Below are 21650 nucleotides of genomic sequence, written 5' to 3'. Positions count from 1 at the left end.
TCACAAACATGAAGACATGGTTGTTATGTTACCCTATGCCATTCTAGGTAAATGGCATGATGAATGCCTTTTCCCCTGGCTCTGCTCCAGGCCACACGTCCATAGTAACGGCCCTGACCAGGGGACGGAGGGGTCTGGTGGCAGCCACCTGCGATGGGGACGGCACCCTGAAGGTGTGGGACCTGGAGCTGGGGCGCGCCGTGAGGACTCTGGAGGGGGTGGGGGGTGTGGTGGGCGACTCCCTTACTCTCTGTCTGGAGGACAGGGTCCTGGTGGTTCGCATGGGACAGAGTCTGCAGGTCAGAGAAGTGGATTCTGGGAAAGTGATCTACTCCGAGAGTGACTCTTTGGATGTTCCTGTGGTAACCACCGCCTGTGACGGACAGCTGCTGGTAGCCTTCTATGATGGAAGTCACCTGGTGAAGGTATTGCAATAGTCCAATATATTATCACATCAGCATAAGCAACATAAACGCTAATTGTTTATGTTCAGTCCCTTGACATTGGATATTTGTTACCGTGGTGATTGATTGACCTCTCTGTGACCTCTCAGGTGTTCGACCTGGTCTCGTCCTGCTCTCTACTGTGCTGTGTCAACATTACCCTGGACTGTGACCCCATCCATAAAGACCATTCCGTACTGGTCTCCCACAACTCTATCAAAGACTATGTCCTTTTCGCCTACAGGTCAGAGTTTAGTCCTTGATTCAGATCCCTGATAGTCTGTAACGACAGCTAGTCCGTAACAACAGCTAGTCCGTAACAACAGCTAGTCCGTAACAACAGCTAGTCCGTAACAACAGCTAGTCCGTAACAACAGCTAGTCCGTAACAACAGCTAGTCCGTAACAACAGCTAGTCTGTATCAACAGCTAGTCTGTATCAACAGCTAGTCCGTAACAACAGCTAGTCCTCTGTAACAACAGCTAGTCCTCTGTAACAACAGCTAGTCTGTAACAACAGCTAGTCTGTAACAACAGCTAGTCGTCTGTAACAACAGCTAGTCGTCTGTAACAACAGCTAGTCCTCTGTAACAACAGCTAGTCCTCTGTAACAACAGCTAGTCCGTAACAACAGCTAGTCCTCTGTAACAACAGCTAGTCCTCTGTAACAACAGCTAGTCCTCTGTAACAACAGCTAGTCCTCTGTAACAACAGCTAGTCCTCTGTAACAACAGCTAGTCCTCTGTAACAACAGCTAGTCCTCTGTAACAACAGCTAGTCCTCTGTAACAACAGCTAGTCCGTAACAACAGCTAGTCCTCTGTAACAACAGCTAGTCCTCTGTAACAACAGCTAGTCCTCTGTAACAACAACTAGTCCGTAACAACAGCTAGTCCGTAACAACAGCTAGTCCTCTGTAACAACAGCTAGTCCTCTGTAACAACAGCTAGTCCGTAACAACAGCTAGTCCTCTGTAACAACAGCTAGTCCTCTGTAACAACAGCTAGTCCGTAACAACAGCTAGTCCGTGACAACAGCTAGTCCGTGACAACAGCTAGTCCGTAACAACAGCTAGTCTGTGACAACAGCTAGTCTGTATCAACAGCTAGTCTGTATCAACAGCTAGTCCGTAACAACAGCTAGTCCGTATCAACAGCTAGTCCGTAACAACAGCTAGTCCGTGACAACAGCTAGTCCGTAACAACAGCTAGTCTGTAACTGGTCCACACAAAAAACGAAACACTAAACAAACCAATTATACACATAGGGAGATTCAAGGACATTGAGACTCAGTGTTTTACACGCAACCTTGAATATTGAAAAAAAAATCCATGGTCGATAGAGTAAACAATATTTAGTTATTTTTTCTCACATTATTGATGATATTTTGTTTGCTTTCGGTCTTTCTTATTCGTTTTTTGGTTATTTTGCGTTGGGGCTAATGGTGATTGTCTCTTAGTGCCATAGAGTAATAATCAATTAGTGACAGGTGTCACTTCTCCTGCTCTGGCTCTTAAATAATATCACATGCCCTCATTGTTAACACGCTGTGAAATCAGGCGAGCGTAGTAGATGACAGATTTCACCAGTGCGGTTTGAAAACACCGTTGAATTATTCAAACAGACTACTTCTCAGGTGCCTATTAAAATGTAATCCGGTATGTTAGAGAACCTTTTCGCACATAAGCCCCTGTCGAATAGACGGATAACGTTGGACATCAGGATATGTGTACATGACACATGAAACGATACATTTTCCAGGCAGTGTTAAATCTTAATCTTATTTCATGACTTGATTAAATGGGAGGATGGAGGAGGATGTCGTGGATAATGTGATTGGCTGGTGGAATCCATCCTCTCACACCTGAGTGGTGTAGATGTTAAAGGAATGACAAATTGGGTCGTTGAGGTAGTTAGTAATACAAGCTGTCTGTGGATGGTTACAGTATAATAAATTGGGCTTCGGTTTCTGGTGATTACCATCTATATAGCCTGCTGCACTGCTGCTTGGATTCCACCTGGCGATCTGTTCACCATCTGCCCTGGCCTGTCCCCCCCCCCCCCCCCCCCCCCCCCCCCGAGCTTTTGCTCGCCTCCAGCACACAGTGACTCTGAACTTACAATTTGCTAGCCCCAAGTCGTTATATACAGTTGAAGTCGGAAGTTTACATACACCTTAGCCAAATACATTTAAATTCAGTTTTTCACAATTCCTGACATTTAATCCAAGTAAACATTCCCTGTCTTAGGTCAGTTAGGATCACCACTTTATTTTAAGAATATGAAATGTCAGAATAATAGTAGAGAGAATTATTTTTTTCAGCTTTTATTTCTTTCATCACATTCCCAGTGGGTCAGAAGTTGCCTTTAAATTGTTTAACTTGGGTCAAATGTTTCGGGTAGCCTTCCACAAGCTTCCCACAATAAGTTTGGTGAATTTTGGCCCATTCCTCCTGATAGAGCTGGTGTAACTGAATCAGGTTTGTAGGCCTCCTTGCTCGCACACGGTTTTTCAGTTCGGCCCACAAATTTTCTATAGGATTGAGGTCAGGGCTTTGTGATGGCAACTCCAATACCTTGACTTTGTTGTCCTTAAGCCATTTTGCCACAACTTTGGAAGTATGCTTGGGGTCCTTGGCCATTTGGAAGACCCATTTGTGACCAAGCTTTAACTTCCTGACTGATGTCTTGAGATGTTGCTTCAATATATCCACATAATTTTCCTGCCTCATGATGCCATCTATTTTGTAAAGTGCACCAGTCCCTCCTGCAGCAAAGCACCCCCACAACATGATGCTGCCACCCCTGTGCTTCACGGTTGGGATGGTGATCTTCAGCTTGCAAGCCTCCCCCTTTTTCCTCCAAACGTAACGATGGTCATTATGGCCAAACAGTGCTATTTTTGTTTCATCAGACCAGAGGACATTTCTACAAAAAGTATGATCTTTGTTTGCAGTTGCAAACCCTAGTCTGGCTTTTTAATGTGGTTTTGGAGCAGTGGTTTCTTCCTTGCTGAGCGGCCTTTCAGGTTATGTTGATATAGGACTCGTTTTACTGTGGATATAGATACTTTTGTACCTGTTCCTCCAGCATCTTCACAAGGTCCTTTGCTGTTGTTCTGGGATTGATTTGCACTTTTCGCACCAAAGTACATTCATCTCTAGGAGACAGAACGCGTCTCCTTCCTGAGCGGTATTACGGCTGCGTGGTCCCATGGTGTTTATACTTGCGTACTATTGTTTGTACAGATGAACGTGGGAGCTTTGGGCATTTGGAAATTGCTCCCAAGGGTGAACCTGACTTGTTGAGGTCTACAATTTTTTTTAATGAGATCTTGGCTGATTTCTTTTGATTTTCCCATGATGTCAAGCAAAGAGGCACTGAGTTTGAAGGTAGGCCTTGAAATACATCCACAGGTACACCTCCAATTGACTCAAATTATATCAATTAGCCTATCAGAAGCTTCTAAAGCCATGACATAATTTTCTGGAATTTTCCAAGCTGTTTAAAGGCACAGTCAACTTATTGTATATAAACTTCTGACCCACTGGAATTGTGATACAGTGAATTATAAGTGAAATAATCTGTCTGTAAACAATTGTTGGAAAAAGTTACTTGTGTCATGCACAAAGTAGATGTCCTAACTGACTTGCCAAAACTATAGTTTGTTAACCAGAAATTTGTGGAGTGGTTGAAAAACGAGCTTTAATGACTCCAACCTAAGTGTATGTGAACTTCTGACTTCAACTGTATGTTTTTTTTCTTGTGCATTTTGCTATTTGCCTCATGACTCCTGCATGCTTTGTTGACTACGAACTTTCTTTACCCAACCGTGGGACAGACTGTGTTTGTTCCCACACTCGGGACTCTGACTCTCTATTGGTTACACAGTCTTTTGATCTCCCATCCTATTCTAACCACCTCTCACCGTCTTTGTATTCATGTTACCTGATGAAATTGCTGTACAATATGATCTTGTTGCCATCTGACGCACATTCAGATGTCATAAATCAGCGCTGTAGAGCTCTCCCTGTCCTCTGCCGTGCCTTGATTGTATTACTGTTGATGATATCTGTAAATGTGCATGTACACCCTGGCCCATCTACTGTTGCTAGCCCCAATTCTGACTTGTGCTCTGATATCTGCTTCACTGATTTCTGCTCTCGTAAAAGCCTGGGTTTTCTGCATGTTAACACTAGAAACGTATTACCTAAAAGGGATCAATTGAAAGTGTGGGTTCATGTTAGAGGGTTCATCCCACTTTCCACATCTCCAGACTCAAACCTGTGGTATCCAGTCCTCTGGTTCCGGCCACTCGGCCTCCGCCTCGCATGATAGCGCGACAGCCAGCCTACACGGTGGGTCTCAGTATCTCGTGGACTGGGAGGGTTACGGTCCTGAGAAACGGTCCTGGGTTCTCCCGGGACATTTTGGACCCCGGACTCATTCGGGACTTCTGTCGATGTCCAGCTACCCCTGGTGGAACGTCTTGAGGGAGGGAGGGGGGGGGGTCCTGTCACAGGTTAGAGGTCATCATGGAGTGTTATACCTGAGGGTGCCACTGGAGGGTACCCTTATGTTTCTAGTGTCCAGGTGAGCCTGATTGGGATTATTGGTTTCACCTGGTTTAGGGCTATTTAGGTTCCTCTATGGAACTGGGCTGGTTGCTCAGGTCTCTTGTCTTGTTTTGTGTTGTACTCAGGTGAACTTACTTTGTTGTTTTTCCTGTGAATACTTCAGTAAACATTCTGGATTTGCCCTCACCTCTGCCTGCTGTGTTTCTCTGCGCCTGGGTCCAACTTCGTACTAGAGTTATTGTCACAGTTCACAGCTCCAATCCAGATGTGTTCGTCATTACTGAGACGTGGTTAAGGAAGAGTGTTTTGAATACTGATGTTAACCTTTCTGGTAATAACCTTTTTTCGGCAAGACAGATCTTCCAAAAGTGGGGGAGTGGCAATCTTTACCAAGGATCACCTTCAGTGCTCAGTTGTCTCCACCAAGTCTGTCCCCAAACAATTTGATTTGCTGGTTTTAAGTATTAAACTTTCAAATAGCTCTTTGTTGACTGTTGCTGGGTGCTATCGACCTCCATCAGCACCAGCCTGTACCCTACCTGTACCTTACCTGCCCTAAGCTCTCTCCTGGCCCCTTACACTAAGTCTGAATTTATCCTGCTAGGTGACCTAAACTGGGACATGCTTAAACCACTTGACCCAGTCCTAAAGCAATGGGACTCCCTAAATCTTTATCAGATTGTTACCACTCAAACAAGGTATGACTCCAAACACCCAGAAAAGTCTACTCTTCTTGATGTTATCCTCACAAATAATCCTGATAGGTATCAGTCTGGTGTTTTCTGTAATGACCTTAGTGATCACTGTTTTACAGCCTGTGTTTGTAATGGCTGCTCAGTGAAATGACCTGTCCTGATTTGTCATATTCACTTGCTAAAAAACAAAGAAATAAACAAGCCTTCTTTCATAAAATGGTATAGAATCAGCTTGGACCTTCTTTTTTGATATTTTCAGTGGTATTGTTAACAAACATGCCCCCATAAAGAAAATGAGAATTAAAAACCGGTTCAGCCCCTGGTTTGACCGTGAACTTGCAAAGTTAATTCACCTCAAGAATTTAATTTGGCGAAAGGCTCGGCATGCGCATACTCAGGCTGACTGGCTCTCATTCAGGCAAATGAGAAATAAGTGCACTTAGGCTATCCGGAAGGTCAAAGTTAGTTACTTTAAGGAGCAGTTCTCTCTCTGTCAAGAAGTTCTGGAAAACGGTTAAAGACCTGGAGAATAAACCCTCCTCACAGCTGCCCATGTCCCTTAAAGTTGATGTGGTTATTAACTGACAAGAAGCACATGGCGGAGCTCTTTAATCACCACTTCATTAAGTCAGGATTCCTATTTGACTCAGCCATGCCTCCTTGCCCGTCCAACATTTCCTCATCTCCCACCCCTTCTAATGTGACTATCCCCAATGCTTCTCCCTCTTTTCCTCCTGCCCCGCAACACAGTTTCTCCCTGCAGGAGGCAGTCACTGAGTCCGAGGTGCTAGAGGAGCTCCTGAAACTTGACCCCAAAAAAACATCTGGGTCAGATGGTTTAGACCCTTTCTTCTTTAAGTTTGCTGCCCCTATCATCGCCAAGCCTATCTCTGACCTTTTTATCCTGTCTCCTCTCTGGGGAGGTTCCCATTGCTTGGAAGGCAGCCACGATTCATCCTTTATTTAAAGGGGGAGATCAAGCTGATCCTAAATGTTATAGGCCTATTTCTATTTTGCCCTGTTTATCAAAAGTGTTGGAAAAACTTGTCAATAATCAACTGACTGGCTTTCTTGATGTCTATTGTATTCTCTCTGTTATGCAGTCTGGTTTCCGCTCAGGTTATGGATGTGTCACTGCAACCTTAAAGGTACTCAATGATGTCACCATTGCCCTTGATTCGAAGCAATGTTGTGCTGTTATTTTAATTGACTTGGCCAAAGCTTTTGATACGGTAGACCATTCCATTCTTGTGGGCCGGCTAAGGAGTATTGGTGTCTCTGAGGGGTCTTTGGCCTGGTTTGCTAACTACCTCTCTCAAAGAGTGCAGTGTATAAAGTCAGAAAATCTGCTGTCTCAGCCACTGCCTGTCACCAAGGGAGTCCCCTAAGGCTCAATGCTATGCCCCACGCTCTTCTCAATTTACATCAACAACATAGCTCAGGCAGTAGGAAGCTCTCTCATCCATTTATATGCAGATGATACAGTCTTATACTCAGCTGGCCCCTCCCTGGATTTTGTGTTAAATACTCTACAACAAAGCTTTCTTTGTGTCCAACAAGCTTTCTCTGCCTTTAACCTTGTTCTGACCACTTCCAAAACAAAGGTCATGTGGTTTGGTAAGAAGAATGCCCCTCTCCCCACAGGTGTGATTACTACCTCTGAGCGTTTAGAGCTTGAGGTAGTCACCTCATACAAGTACTTGGGAGTATGGCTAGACGGTGCACTGTCCTTCTCTCAGCACATATCAAAGCTGCAGGCTAAAGTTAAATCTAGACTTGGTTTCCTCTATCGTAATCGCTCCTCTTTCACACCAGCTGCTAAACTAACCCTGTTTCAGATGACCATCCTACCCATGCTAGATTACGGAGACATAATTTATAGATCAGCAGGTAAGGGTGCTCTCGAGCGGCTAGAGGTTCTTTACCATTCGGCCATCAGATTTGCCACTAATGCTCCTTATAGGACACATCACTGCACTCTATACTCCTCTGTAATCTGGTCATCTCTGTATACCCGTCGTAAGACCCACTGGTTGATGCTTATTTATAAAACCCTCTTAGGCCTCACTCCCCCCTATCTGAGATATCTACGGCAGCCCTCATCCTCCACATACGACACCCGTTCTGCCAGTCACATTCTGTTAAAGGTCCCCAAAGTACACACATCCCTGGGTCGCTCGGTCTTTTCAGTTCGCTGCAGCTAACGACTGGAACGAGCTGCAACAAACACTCAAACTGGACAGTTTTATCTCAATCTCTTCATTCAAAGACTCAATCATGGACACTCTTAATGACAGTTGTGGCTGCTTCGCGTGATGTATTGTTGTCTCTACCTTCTTGCCCTTTGCGCTGTTGTCTGTGCCCAATTATGTTTGTACCATGTTTTGTGCTGCTACCATGTTGTTTGCTACCATGTTGTTGTCATGTTGTGTTGATACCATGCTGTGTTGTCATGTGTTGCAGCCTTGCTATGTTGTTGTCTTAGGTCTGTCTCTCTTTATGTAATGTTGTGTTCTCTCTTGTCGTGATGTGTGTTTTGTCCTATATTTATATATGTTATATTTATATGTTATATATTTTTTTGTCCCTGTATGAGGTCTTTTGCCTTTTGGTAGGCCGTCATTGTAAATAATAATTTGTTCTTAACTGACTTGCGTAGTTAAATGAAGGTTAAATAAAATATATATATGGCAGGTTGCTGTAACAGGGAAAGAGTTTGACAGCTGTGTGTGCAGACCACATTTAAATTACAGTGCTTCCAAATATTATTTTAGAAATACTGTCAGTGGATTGTATTTTAAATAATACAAAATTCTTACAAATGTATGTATTTCAATATAGGAATTTGAGTACTTGAGAAAACATTAAGACCATTCAGAGGTCCATATGTAGTCATGACTAACTCTACAAAGCTACCGCTGTGTTCTCACAGGACTGGTATTGTTAGGAAAAATAGCTAACAATAGCGCATTTTAAAAAAAAACAGTGAAACCTCAAATAAACCCTGTTACTGTGTTTACAACCATACAGCCCTTTGAAGTGGAGACGTGGCCAGTATCTGGCAAGCTTTATAAGGTTTATTGGCTCTTTGAGTTAGGTGCTGGGTCTGGCTGAGTCTGGGTCTGGCTGAGTCTGGGTCTGGCTGAGTCTGGGTCTAGCTAAGTCTGGGTCTGGCTGGGTCTGGCTGAGTCTGGGTCTGGTTGGGTCTGGCTGAGTCTGGGTCTAGCTGAGTCTGGGTCTGGCTGGGTCTGGCTGAGTCTGGGTCTGGCTGAGTGGGTCTGGCTGAGTCTGGGTCTGGCTGGGTCTGGCTGAGTCTGAGTCTGGCTGAGTCTGGGTCTGGCTGAGTCTGGGTCTGGCTGAGTCTGGCTGAGTCTGGGTCTGGCTGGGTCTGGGTCTGGCTGAGTCTGGGTCTGGCTGAGTCTGGCTGAGTGGGTCTGGCTGAGTGGGTCTGGCTGAGTAGCCAAGGCAGTGTGTTGATGGGCCTTTAATAGTCTGTGGGTTCCTCTCTGTGTTTTCTCCCTCTCTTTTTCTGGCTTCTCTCCCTCTCTCTTTCTGTGTGTGTGCATGTGTGTGCGTCTCGTGTTGTCTCTCTCTCTCTCTCTCTCTCTCTCTCTCTCTCTCTCTGTCTCTCTGTCTCCAAGGTCTGGAGGTCAGGCAGCGGTGCTTAGTGCCAGAGGGGGGGCTGTGTTGTCTGTCCTCAGAGCCCAGCATGGTGCTGCCTCCATACAAGCAGTGGAGATGACCAATCAGTACCTACTGCTCTTCTGCAGGTATCTGTTTTATATATTTAGAATGGTGTGGGCGTACCCCAAAAACAGAATGGTGTGGGCGTGCCCCAAAAACAGAATGGTGTGGGCGTGCCCCAAAAACAGAATGGTGTGGGCGTACCCCAAAAACAGAATGGTGAGGGCGTGCCCCAAAAACAGAATGGTGTGGGCGTACCCCAAAAACAGAATGGTGAGGGCGTGCCCCAAAAACAGAATGGTGTGGACGTGCCCCAAAAACAGAATGGTGTGGACGTACCCCAAAAAACAGAATGGTGAGGGGTGTATACCGGTCATTAAAAATATTCATAGGAGTAGACAGCTGATTGGCCAGCTCAGGCAATGAGCCAACATGTCATGTTATGTCATGAGGAAATGACAACCATTTTTTTTAAACGGTCTGCTTGAGATACAAGATTGATGTGTTTTTTTCTATAATTTATGCTTTGGCCACATACGAGTAGGCCTATAGGTATGAGTTAACAGAATATAAACTTTTAAAAGTGAGATTTTCACTGGACAGTTACTTTAAGTGCAAGTATGCATCCCCTCCATTAACCATAACCCTATGTTATGCATTACAACACAGAATGCATAGCTCATGAGGCATTATAGATGTGTGCGTGTATAATGCCTTATGAACAGAGTAGTCATAAGTGCTTCTGAAAAGTCTATCATGGCATTATAATCACATTATCATATTAGATGTTTTATTAAAGAAACAGACCATTGCTATTCATAGTGCACCTGCCTATGTTTATCCCTCCCAGGTACCCTTACAAGCGGGACAGTGAGATCATTCATATTGAGCTGTACAGCACAGCCAGTTTCCAGTACCAGCGCTCCATCCTGGGCTGCAGCCAGGACTACATCTCCCAGGTCACTGTCAACAGGATGGGGACGCACGCCGTGGCCTTCTGCCCCTCCCCCCGCACCGGCATCACGCAGGTCGTGACATGGAACCTGGAGACAGAGGACCACAAACACATCGCCCGCTTCCCCGGGATACTGACTGCAGGTTAGTAAGAGCGGTTAGGTGGAGACTTACAGGCATTGGTTGCTCTCTTGGTTGATTGATTGGAAATCGGTTAGAATGTGGTGGTCGGAGACTGTTCAGAAAAGGCTTCAAGTTCATCCTGCATTATCTTGCAGTGTTTGTGTCTAACGGTGGAGAGACTGCTATGGATTCATAAAGAAAAGCCCAGTGAATAAACATACAACCATTTAATTCACATGACATGACCTATCAATGAATTCCCGAGACTAACATTGACGGATACAAACCGTTTACTTTTGATGCTAAATTGACATGGAGTTACGTTTCAGGAAAACCATTTCCTATTGGTCCTCTCTCCTCCCCTGTCTGTAGGTGTGTGCTTGGAACTACGGTTCTGTGTGGGGGTGTGCAGTGGGGAGAGGTACCCAAGGCTGTGGGACCTGTCCTCCAGGGTCAACGACCAGACCCTCACCTACAATGTCCACAAGGTGAAGAGCGACGGCACAGAAGAGGTCATCCTCATGGGGAAACACCCACGGTAGGTCTTTATCAACAATCTACTATTTACCGTACTATTATCTCAATAATATTAGGATTAGTATTCTTTGTACTATTTGCTGTATTGTTTAAATAGTACTGATAATGGTATTTTAAATATTCAGACGTTATTGGTTTCTTTAAACATGTCATCTCAATAGGCTAAATTGCTATCCTTCTCTCCTCTCATCTCCTTCGTATTCACTGTTCTATTCACACAGCATAGATGAGAAGTGTACATACCTACTGGGGATTTGCTCCTCCTGCCCAGCTCTTTCACAGCATTGCCAGTTGAAGGAGATGAGACAAGGAGGAAGGAAGCCACTTTAGATTATTGAGATGCACCCTCACGCATCTGCTTTGATGTCTTGCTCTTTCCTGGTTCTAATCTCCCTTCTGGTGACAGTTACGCGGTGTGCAAGTCCCTACGGCCTGGCACGGTACGGGTCTGGAACCTGGCCAGATCAAGGTTCACAGGTCGGCCAGTCAGAGTGGAGCACGGTCTCTATGGCAACACCGACGTGGCCTTGGCCCGCGACCTGAAGCTGTACATCCTGACAGACAGAGGGACGGCCACCTTCACAGACACCCCCTCACCCATATTCCAGGTCACCAGCTCCCCCTACTTCATGTATCAGTTAGCCTGGTATCCATACTGAATCCACTCGGATCTACGCTGTTCTTTCACTTCATGGTTACACTTGAAGTCATTTCATTAGTTGACAGTAGCATACTTGTAGTGACATATGTGCTCTGCATGTGACTGCCTATAGCAGGGTTCCCCAAATGGTGTGTGGTTTTATTTGGCCCCCCCCAAGTTTTCTGAGCAAAAAAATAAATATATATATATATTGTTTTTTATTGTTGGACATAATAGACTGAAAACACTAGGAAATCAGCTCCAAATGATTTTAATTTAAGAAATCTGTTCCCAAGTATTCCCACTCATAATAGAGAGACATGTGGTCGTATACAAATGTAAGCAAGATTTGAAATGATTAGGTTTTAGTCAAACATTAAATCTGTTTGGGCTTCAATTTTCCGTTTACAAATGATTTGTAATTATGTTACGGCCCCCCGTCCATCCGCTCTAGAAACAAATCGGCCCGCGGCTGAATCTAGCTGATGATCCCTGGCCTATAGGTTCTAGCCCGGGTCTCCTACATGCAACAAGACTGTGTTAGCCCACTGAGCTAAAGCCTAGTCATTCATCTTCTGTTTCACTTGACTCCATAGACTCTACTGGTGTATGACCTGATCAAGAGAAGCTACGTGAGGAGACAGTCTGGTCTCTACATTGTCCCCTGTCCCCAACACGAATACAGGCTCCTGGAGGGACAGCTACTCCTGGGTTTGTCTGAGACGAGGTGAGAGCGATTCGGTTACTTAAAACAAGCACCAGCTAACTTAGTCCACTACCTGAAACACCACACCCCAAATAAAGTCCCTCTGAGCCAGTTAATACAGATTAATAATACCTTCTTAGCATCCTAATTGTCTCACAGCTTAACGTTGTCGTGTTCATTGTTGCCCCTAATACGTTTTGCCTCATTGTTGTGAACTGCTTTTGGGATGTGGAAGGCTAGATAGGTTTTTCATTGTCCATAACCTGTTGTATTTGGACTGTTGGGAGTTACAGGGATCGTAACCTGTTGTATTTGGACTGTTGGGAGTTACAGGAACCATCTGATTTTGTGGGACCTGGAGTCTGGGTATATCAAAGGGAGGATGAAAGCATCCCACACAGAGTCTCTTCTGTCCAGCAGCACCGTCAGAGACAGACAGTCCCAGATACCACCAAATGAGACCACAGGTAACAATACCAGAGACCATACCAGAAAAGTTATGCACGGGGATCTAGCTAAGCTATTTGACTACTATTTGGTGACTATTTCCTCTAGCTCTAGTGATGCCCTGGGACAGACGGACAGAGAGCCACTCTGCTAAGTGTAGGAGGCTGGAGAAGGAGGATCAGAGGGAGAAGGAGGAGCAGCGCAGTCTGGACAGGGAGAAATACAACTCCATAGACCAGTACCTTCTCAGTGGGGACCAACAGGTAAAATGTGTGTGTTTGTGTGTGATGTGATGTATCTTCATTCCCCTGATCCCCTCACTACCAGGTGGTGGTGTGTTCCTATTTCTCCCACCACCTCAACGTTTTCAGCGTGGGGTCCCAGGACCACCTCCACACCCTGGAGGACAGGACATCCCTGCTGATCCTCCACACCGCCGCCCTCACCCACCTCGGGGGACACCTGGTGCTGGCCAACTACAGCCAAGCTCAGCATATACCCTACCTCACCCTCTGGGACCTTCAGAAAGGCACGGTATGTACACTCTTAGAGAAAAGGGTCCCCCATAAGAGAACCCTTTTTATTCTAGGTAGAACCCTTTTGAGTTCTATGTTTAACCATCTGTGGAAAGGGTTTGTACGTGAAACCAAAAAGGGTTCTTCAACGGGTTCCAGATATAACCTTTTCTTCTGAGTGTACAGTATAAAGCCAGATTCAAATAGCTTTGTTGTCCATCTGGGATCACTGACAACACTATTTTACAGTACACTGGCTAAATTATTTGACCCCCCCCCCCCCCAAATGATTGTGTTTTTTACACTTGTGAAGGTGAGGAAAAGATTGAAGAACGAGCCAGGAGTCTGTTGTGTGGCTATCACAGATGATGCCAGCAGAGTCGCCTTTGGGGTCAGCGGATGTAACAAGTAATACGTTTCCAAATGACACGTAACTCATAACATCTCTCAGTCATTAAGTTCCGTATCGAAACATATGGCTCATCCCGTATGTTCTGTCACAATGAGAAAGCTCATGCTTACCTCTTCTCCTGATTAGGCTTAAAGTGTGGGATCCCTTCAGGAGGAATCACAAGACTATCTCTGGCTATGCCAGCCTGAGGTTAGGAGGGTCCAACCAGCTTTATATCACTGAGGGAGGAGCCAAAGCCATTCTACTAGCAGGTAGGACAGAGATCACTTACATTTTCAGCTATCTTTCCCTATGTAGAAAAGTGAAATAATTAGGTTTCTCTGTGCACAAAGATATTGGCAACCTTGCACAAGTCAGTATTTCTTCTCAAAATAGATGTGGCGGGGGGGAAACATGGTTTTCAAACATGCACAGGACTCAAAACAAAAATCTAAACTCACTTCAAAGTCAAATGATCTGGACTAAATTATTCCAAATTCAGATACATTTGGCTGGAGGAAAGTCATTCTCGACAAGTGCAAAGGGTGCCACTATATTTGAGCGCATCTGTAAGGGATAGTGGTGAGTGGAACAGGGTGTTCACACTCAGGTGAAAGTAGAGTGAGAGTTATATTGTGTTTATGTATTGCTACCACAGGTTATAGTAAAGTGACAATTCATGCTGTTTTATTCACACAGGTGAGCTGAGCCTATGGGACCTGGAGGCCTGCAACGTCCTGTCTGTCCTTTCCCCTGATGCCCATGTCCAGTGTCTGACCCTCCTTGGAGGAGACAACAGTAGCACCCTACTGTTGGGCCTTAGCCACAGCCCTGCCCTCATCGCCGTCAGACTGACGTCACAATCACAGGGGGTCGCCGTGGGAACCAGCTCCAGGGACGAAGACGTGTTCGCAGAATCCAGTAGCAGCGAGGATGAAGACGAAAAGGACAGTCAGACACATGTAGGACTGGAGTAGAGTTCGTTCAGGAACTTCATATCATGAGTATTTGGAAATATCCTGACTTACTGAGACACCAGTCTTCGAACAGGATGACCTGATAAGTAGAAGAATGAATGTGAAAATGTATATAAGAAAAGACAAGGATTGGTCTCCGATCTGCAATAACTGTTTTAATGGATATAAAATAAATGTTACATGCTATTACACTAGTTTGTCAAAGAATATGTAGAATGTCTTCACAAACATGAAATACCATTCTGATAGTGCCCCCGATTATCATCATTATATAGCAAATCAAAGTGCTGCACCTGAGGATGGTCAGTTGAAAATGACAGTTGGGAACGAAATCATAAAATAACCTAAAATGTGAAGTAGTGTGTCAAATCCCAACTCAGGTAAGCACCTCACAAGGCAGAAACAGAGCAATCTACCCCTCCGTCTACCATACAAAATAAAACGTAGCACAATGATCTATTTAGCCCCATCTGGTAGTGACCAAATCAATGAATCGACACTTGTTGATTTGGAACATATTTATTTTTTAAACTGCATAAGAAATTAAACTTACTGAATTGAAAGGGGCGAACAGAATGCACTCATTTTCACAAAAAGAGGACATCATTCAGGTACATTACATCAAGTCAAAATGGCTAGTAAGCCAAAATATGCTTTTTGAGTTAATTTAATTCCATTCCGCCAAGTGTTGAGTAACACGATAGAACCAGTAGATGGCAGCTTTAGGCTTCTTAAAGTCAAAATCTGGCTTCCCAGAATAACCTTTAGGCTTCAGTGTGGGTCACCAGTATATGGTAACAGCACCAGTTCAGTATTGGTCAAATCCTTTACTCAAGAGTAGGCGCTGCAGGAAATAGTGTTCCGATTGTGCTCTCAAAACTTCACAACATTTTGTCATACCTTGAATGACTTAAGTTGGACAAACTCACCCCTCAGTTCGGCAATGTTCCCGAGAGGAAAGGGAGGACAGGTCACTACTACCTGGACCTCCTGTCCTTTTTGTTCTTATCCAGGCTTTTGTCCATAGTCTTTTCGTTGTCCCCTCTGCACTTGGGACAGAACCACTTCCCCTTGGGCTTGTAGGTGAGCCCCACGCAGGAGAAGTGGAACCACTCGATGGGGCACGCGTCGTTGTCGCAGCCAATCATCTCGCCATAGGACACCTGCTCGCACAGGCAGTAGGTGGGCTCGTTGGGGTCGATGGTGAACTCCACAGGCGAGGCGCCGCGCTCCTGCTTGGCCTTGCGCTTCTTCTTCTTGGCAGACTTTGACCTCTTCTCCCGCGGCTGCATGGGCAGCTCGTCCACCGGCTCATCCATCACTGTTCCGTTCCCCGAGGCGTGGTTGGCGTCACGGCTCTCGCTGTTGCGCTGGCGTCTCGGCCGGCGGGCGGAGGAGCGCTCCGCAGGTGTGGACACCGCCGCCTCCTGAACGGAACCGGAGCGCCGCTCGGTGACGACCCGTTCCCGCTCGCTGGCCTCGCTGGGCTCCTGGAGACAGAGGGAGTGGGAGTCCATCTGGCGGGAACGGTTCTCTACCAGCTCAGTCATCTGGGTGACCACATGGATCTTCTCGTCACCTAGCTCCTGGCTGCTGATGAGAGCCCGCTGCAGCTGGATCTGAAGCCTCTTACGCTGTGCCGCATCCCGCTCGCCCTGGTAGCGCTCGTAGACATCGTCAACCTCCTTCAGGACCTCTGCAAAGCACACAGAATGACAAGAGTTCAATGTTAGGATGGGTGTCTATTGAGTTGAGAAATTTGCATTGGGAATACAATCATATCTGACGCTGTGTCAGTCAGAGGAAACTTTTACATACTCAATGAAGCTCCTGGTAGGAACAGAGGGAAATTCATTTCGAATTTCCCTGGTGTGCACAACAGTATGCATATCTTATTGCTGCTGCAAACTGTAGGAGCAATGAAATCAGCTAATGGCAATCAGACAAACTAGTAATAAGATGGAAGATATTTGAATTGATAGATTCCTTACTACTTCCGCATTGGTTTATATTCAGGAAGTGATGACACTTTCTGCATGATCAGGGGTCGTCACTAGCTGCCACAAAGTCATAAACCCCGCCTGTTTCTACCTTGGTCTTGAAACCTAACCACGCTGCTAACATTATGCCTAACCTTAAATACTAAAAAGCGAAATTTAGTTTATGAATTTGTACGATATCGACAGTTGGCTGTGGTAACTAGTGACAGCCCTGGTCATGGGGGGTTGTCCCTGTATTCTTACTAAGTGGATCACACACACAAACGACTACAACAACACTTGGGCGTACAACTGTCAGACGAAGTAACGTTACTGGCAAAAATCACCTCGTAAATGACATTTTTATCACCGGCGGATTGGAACAACGACCATTTCGCTACTTCTCTAGCAAGCAATGATCCGTTTACTGAGCTAAGCTTTCTAGCTAACGTTACGGACCTTTGTAACGTTACTACGAATGTAACATTTGCTAGCAAGCAACACCGTCGACAATAAGTCAACATCCCTTGCATAATAAAACATAAAAACGCATGCAAATGAAAAGGTTTACCAACTCTTAGCCGCTAAACGCCACAATAACACCCCTCTTGCCAAAATGGCTGATCTGTGGCTATCAATCTCATTGCTATCGAGCCAACTCGGACCTCACTTCGGAGACGTTGTTATGGATAACAAATTGAAGGCATACATAGCTACTCGATAGAAGAACCAAACGTTACATTTCAGCAAGAAAAAAAAAAAAATCGCGTTCAATACTAGCTAGCTAACGTTAGCTAGCGGCTAACGTATGGAGCATTAACGTCAGCTAGTTACTGTAGCTGCCTAAAGTGACTCGGGCACAGGTCAATACAGCGCACTCATTTTTTATACGATTTTATCGTTAAACTCTTAAGTAAAACCACCAAAAGAACGAAAGGATAAACAATACCTTGATACTTTGAGTCAATTTCTCGTAGCAGAGAGACGTTTCTTTGTATATCCAAAGGCAGGGACTCAACACATTCCAAATAATCCTCAACATAGCTGACCAGTTGTGACTTTTCTACGTTTGGGTAATGATTATGACCTAACATTGTTCAAACCGATGCATCGAGACGACAAAAAAAAAAAAAAAAAACATGTACATAGATTTGAGATGATAAATTTAGCTAGCTAGTATGGTTTCTAATGGGCAGTTCCCATCCGCAAGCGAACTGCAGCAGTTCACTTCAAACAAAAAAAAACTGCACCTACTGCGCATGCGCGGGTGTATTCGTTTTATGGCAATGCATCGCATTTCCGCATTTCCTTTTGACGGGGTGGGCCGTCCAGATTTCTAGCTTTTCGATTGGCTGTGAACAAGATACTGATTTGTCGCCAACAGTGTTAAGTGTGCAATGTTACGTTTGTCAACAACTGTTGTCATCAATTTAACCACTAGATAGAGCTATAGGATTACCTCCATCCAGCTACAATGGTAGCTCGAAACGTTAACATATCATCTGTGGCGACAAATGAAGGATATAATCCTAACTCTAATGTTAACCTCATGCTCCAAACCTGCTATGTTAGTTCTCATAATACGCCACGTTAATTCACCCAACCTGCCACGTTAATTATACTAATCTGTCCGTTAATTATCCTAACCTGCTATGTAAACAAAATATCTGTGGCAACAAATCAACAATATCACCACATTTGTATTATGAACTTTTCCCGAGAAAGTAAGGCATTAATTGATATTTTATTGGATCCCCATTAGCTGTTGTGAAAGCAGCAACTACTTTTACTGGGGTCTAGAAGAAACATGACATAACACAGAACATTAATAGACAAGAACAGCTCAAGGACAGAACTACATACATTTTAAAATGGCACACATAGTCTACAGTCGTGGCCAAAAGTTTTGAGAATGACACAAATATTCATTTTCACAAAGTCTGCTGCCTCAGTTTGTATGATGGCAATTTGCATATACTCCAGAATGTTATGAAGAATGATCAGATGAATTGCAATTAATTGCAAAGTCCATCTTTGCCATGCAAATGCACTGAATCCCCCCAAAAACATTTCCACTGCATTTCAGCCCTGCCACAAAAGGACCAGCTGACATCATGTCAGTGATTCTCTCGTTAACACAGGTGTGAGTGTTGACGAGGACAAGGCTGGAGATCACTCTGTCATGCTGATTGAGTTCGAATAACAGACTGGAAGCTTCAAAAGGAGGGTGGTACTTGGAATCATTGTTCTTCCTCTGTCAATCATGGTTACCTGCAAGGAAACACGTGCCATCGTCATTGCTTTGCACAAAAAGGGCTTCACAGGCAAGGATATTGCTGCCAGTAAGATTGCACCTAAATCAAACATTTATCGGATCATCAAGAACTTCAAGGAGAGCGGTTCAATTGTTGTGAAGAAGGCTTCAGGGCGCCCAAGAAAGTCCAGCAAGCGCCAGGACCGTCTCCTAAAGTTGATTCAGCTGCGGGATCGGGGCACCACCAGTACAGAACTTGCTCAGGAATGGCAGCAGGCAGGTGTGAGTGCATCTGCACGCACAGTGAGGCGAAGACTTGGAGGATGGCCTGGTGTCAAGAAGGGCAGCAAAGAAGCCACTTCTCTCCAGGAAAAACATCAGGGACAGACTGATATTCTGCAAAAGGTACAGCGATTGGACTGCTGAGGACTGGGGTAAAGTCATTTTCTCTGATGAATCCCCTTTCCGATTGTTTGGGGCATCCGTAAAAAATCTTGTCCGGAGAAGACAAGGTGAGCACTACCATCAGTCCTGTGTCATGCCAACAGTAAAGCATCCTGAGACCATTCATGTGTGGGGTTGCCTCTCAGCCAAGGGAGTGGGCTCACTCACAATTTTGCCTAAGAACACAGCAATGAATAAAGAATGGTACCAACACATCCTCCGAGAGCAACTTCTCCCAACCATCCAGGAACAGTTTGGTGACGAACAATGCCTTTTCCAGCATGATGATGCACCTTGCCATAAGGAGAAAGTAAGTGGCTCAGGGAACAAAACATCAATATTTTGGGTCCATGGCCAGGAAACTCCCCAGACCTTAATCCCATTGAGAACTTGTGGTCAATCCTCAAGAGGCGGGTGGACAAACAAAAACCCACAAATTCTGACAAACTCCAAGCATTCATTATGCAAGAATGGGCTGCCATCAGTCAGGATGTGGCCCAGAAGTTAATTGACAGCATGCCAGGGCGGACTGTAGAGGTCTTGAAAAAGAAGTGTCAACACTGCAAATATTGACTCTTTGCATCAACTTCATGTAATTGTCAATAAAAGCCTTTGACACTTATGAAATGCTTGTAATTATACTTCAGTATTCCATAGTAATATCTGACAAAAATATCTAAAGACACTGAAGCAGCAAACTTTGTGAAAATTACTTTTTTTCTCATTCTCAAAACTTTTGGCCACGACTGTACATATCAATACATACACACAAAATATCTAGGTCAAATAGGGGAGAGGCATTGTGCCTTGAGGTGTTGCTTTATCTGTTTTTTAAAACCAGGTTTGCTGTTCATTTAAGAAATATGAGATGGAACGGAGTTCCATGCAATAAGGGCTCTATATTATACTGTACGCTTTCTTGAATTTGTTCTGGACTTGGGGACTGTGAAAAGACCCCTGGTGGCATGTCTGGTGGGATAAGTGTGTCAGAGCTGAGCATAAATTGTCTATGCAAACAATTTGGACTTTTCAACACATACATTTTTCTTATAAAAATAATAAGTGACGCAGTCAGTCTACTCAACTCTTAGCCAAGAGAGACTATCATGCATAGTATTTATATTATCCCTCTGATTACAATGAAGAGAAAGACATGCCTTTCTGTTCTGGGCAAGCTGCAGCTTAACTAGGTCTTTCTTTGCAGCACTTAACCACATGACTGGATAATAATCAAGCTAAGACTAAACTAGAGGCTGCAGGACTTGCTTTTTGGAGTGTGGTGTCAAAAAAGCACCTCTTTGTTATAGTCTTCCCTGTGGTTCAGTTGGTAGAGCATGGTGTTTGCAACACCAGCTTGGTGTTTGCAACACCAGGGTTGTGGGTTTGATTCCCACGGTGGGGGCAGTACAAAAAAAAATGCATGAAATGAAATGTATGCATTCACTACTGTAAGTTGCTCTGGATAAGAGCGTCTGCTAAATTACTAAAATGTGAATGTGTTATGGACAGACCTCTCCCCCATCTTTAAAACCTTTGAATCTATATGTTTTGACCAAGGCAGTTTACAATCTAAGGTAACACCAAGTAATTTAGTCTCCTGAACTTGTTCAACAGCCACATCATTCATTACCAGATTCAGCTGAGATCTAGAGCTTTGGGAATGATTTGTACCAAATACAATGCTCTTGGTTTAAGAGATGTTCAGGACCAGTTTATTTTACTGGCAACCCATTCCAAAACAAACTGCAACTACTTGTTAATGGTTTCGGTGACTTCATTAGCTGTTGTTACTGACACGTATGTGGTTGAATCATCTGCATACATGGACACACAGGTTTTGTTTAATGTCAGTGGCAGGTCCTTGGTAAAAATAGAAAAGAGTAGAGGGCCTAGAGAGCTGCCCTACTGGGATGCCACACCCTGCATGTGTGACATTAGAGAAACTTCCATTAAAGAATCCACAATTCAGAGCTATCTATCTATCTAAAAAAAATAATAACTTAAAACCATTTTTTTGGTCAAGAATATCAAAGGCTTCACTGAAATATTTTTATTTCTTTAACCCTTATTTTACCAGGTAAGTTGACAGAGAACACATTCTCATTTACAGCAACAACCTGGGGAGAATTTAGCCAGGACACCAGGGTTAACACCACTACAATAAGTGCCATGGGATCTTTAGTGACCACACAGAGTCAGGACAGCCATTTAATGTTCCATCCAAATGACAGCACCCTACAAAGGGCAATTTCACCAATCACTGCCCTGGGGATTTTTTAAAAACTT

General features: G+C 44.5%; 2 protein-coding genes across 5 annotated transcripts in view; one reads left to right on the top strand and one right to left on the bottom strand.

The window, feature by feature from the left end:
* The window catches only part of LOC115198081 (NACHT domain- and WD repeat-containing protein 1), a 28317-nt gene extending 13443 nt beyond the window's left edge, over nucleotides 1–14874 (top strand). For 2 of the 4 annotated variants that reach the window (XM_029759760.1, XM_029759762.1), the window contains exons 20-32: nucleotides 91–425; nucleotides 554–687; nucleotides 9355–9483; nucleotides 10248–10495; nucleotides 10847–11012; nucleotides 11418–11619; nucleotides 12248–12378; nucleotides 12691–12824; nucleotides 12913–13067; nucleotides 13132–13338; nucleotides 13633–13727; nucleotides 13858–13982; nucleotides 14410–14874. In XM_029759760.1, coding sequence (XP_029615620.1) covers nucleotides 91–425; nucleotides 554–687; nucleotides 9355–9483; nucleotides 10248–10495; nucleotides 10847–11012; nucleotides 11418–11619; nucleotides 12248–12378; nucleotides 12691–12824; nucleotides 12913–13067; nucleotides 13132–13338; nucleotides 13633–13727; nucleotides 13858–13982; nucleotides 14410–14687 — 2339 coding nt within the window. In that variant the 3' untranslated portion in view covers nucleotides 14688–14874. Of the gene's footprint in view, nucleotides 1–90; nucleotides 426–553; nucleotides 688–9354; nucleotides 9484–10247; nucleotides 10496–10846; nucleotides 11013–11417; nucleotides 11620–12247; nucleotides 12379–12690; nucleotides 12825–12912; nucleotides 13068–13131; nucleotides 13339–13632; nucleotides 13728–13857; nucleotides 13985–14409 lie in introns of those variants that run through there. The other 2 variants (XM_029759761.1, XM_029759763.1) reach the window with 2 other exon arrangements.
* Nucleotides 14875–15187: 313 nt separating this feature from the next.
* Nucleotides 15188–17928, bottom strand: LOC115198083 (inhibitor of growth protein 2-like). Its single transcript, XM_029759764.1, has 2 exons — nucleotides 17616–17928; nucleotides 15188–16383 (listed from the first exon to the last, which is right to left on the bottom strand). The coding sequence occupies exons 1-2, from the start codon at nucleotides 17758–17760 to the stop codon at nucleotides 15665–15667; spliced, it is 864 nt and encodes a 287-aa protein (XP_029615624.1). The 5' UTR covers nucleotides 17761–17928; the 3' UTR covers nucleotides 15188–15664.
* Nucleotides 17929–21650: the final 3722 nt, after the last annotated feature.

This window comes from Salmo trutta, chromosome 8 (assembly GCF_901001165.1).
Source record: "Salmo trutta chromosome 8, fSalTru1.1, whole genome shotgun sequence".
In the NCBI taxonomy this organism is placed as follows: Eukaryota; Metazoa; Chordata; class Actinopteri; order Salmoniformes; family Salmonidae; genus Salmo; species Salmo trutta.
Note: the sequence above shows the minus strand (reverse complement) of the source record. Positions and strands in the feature narration are given on the sequence as shown.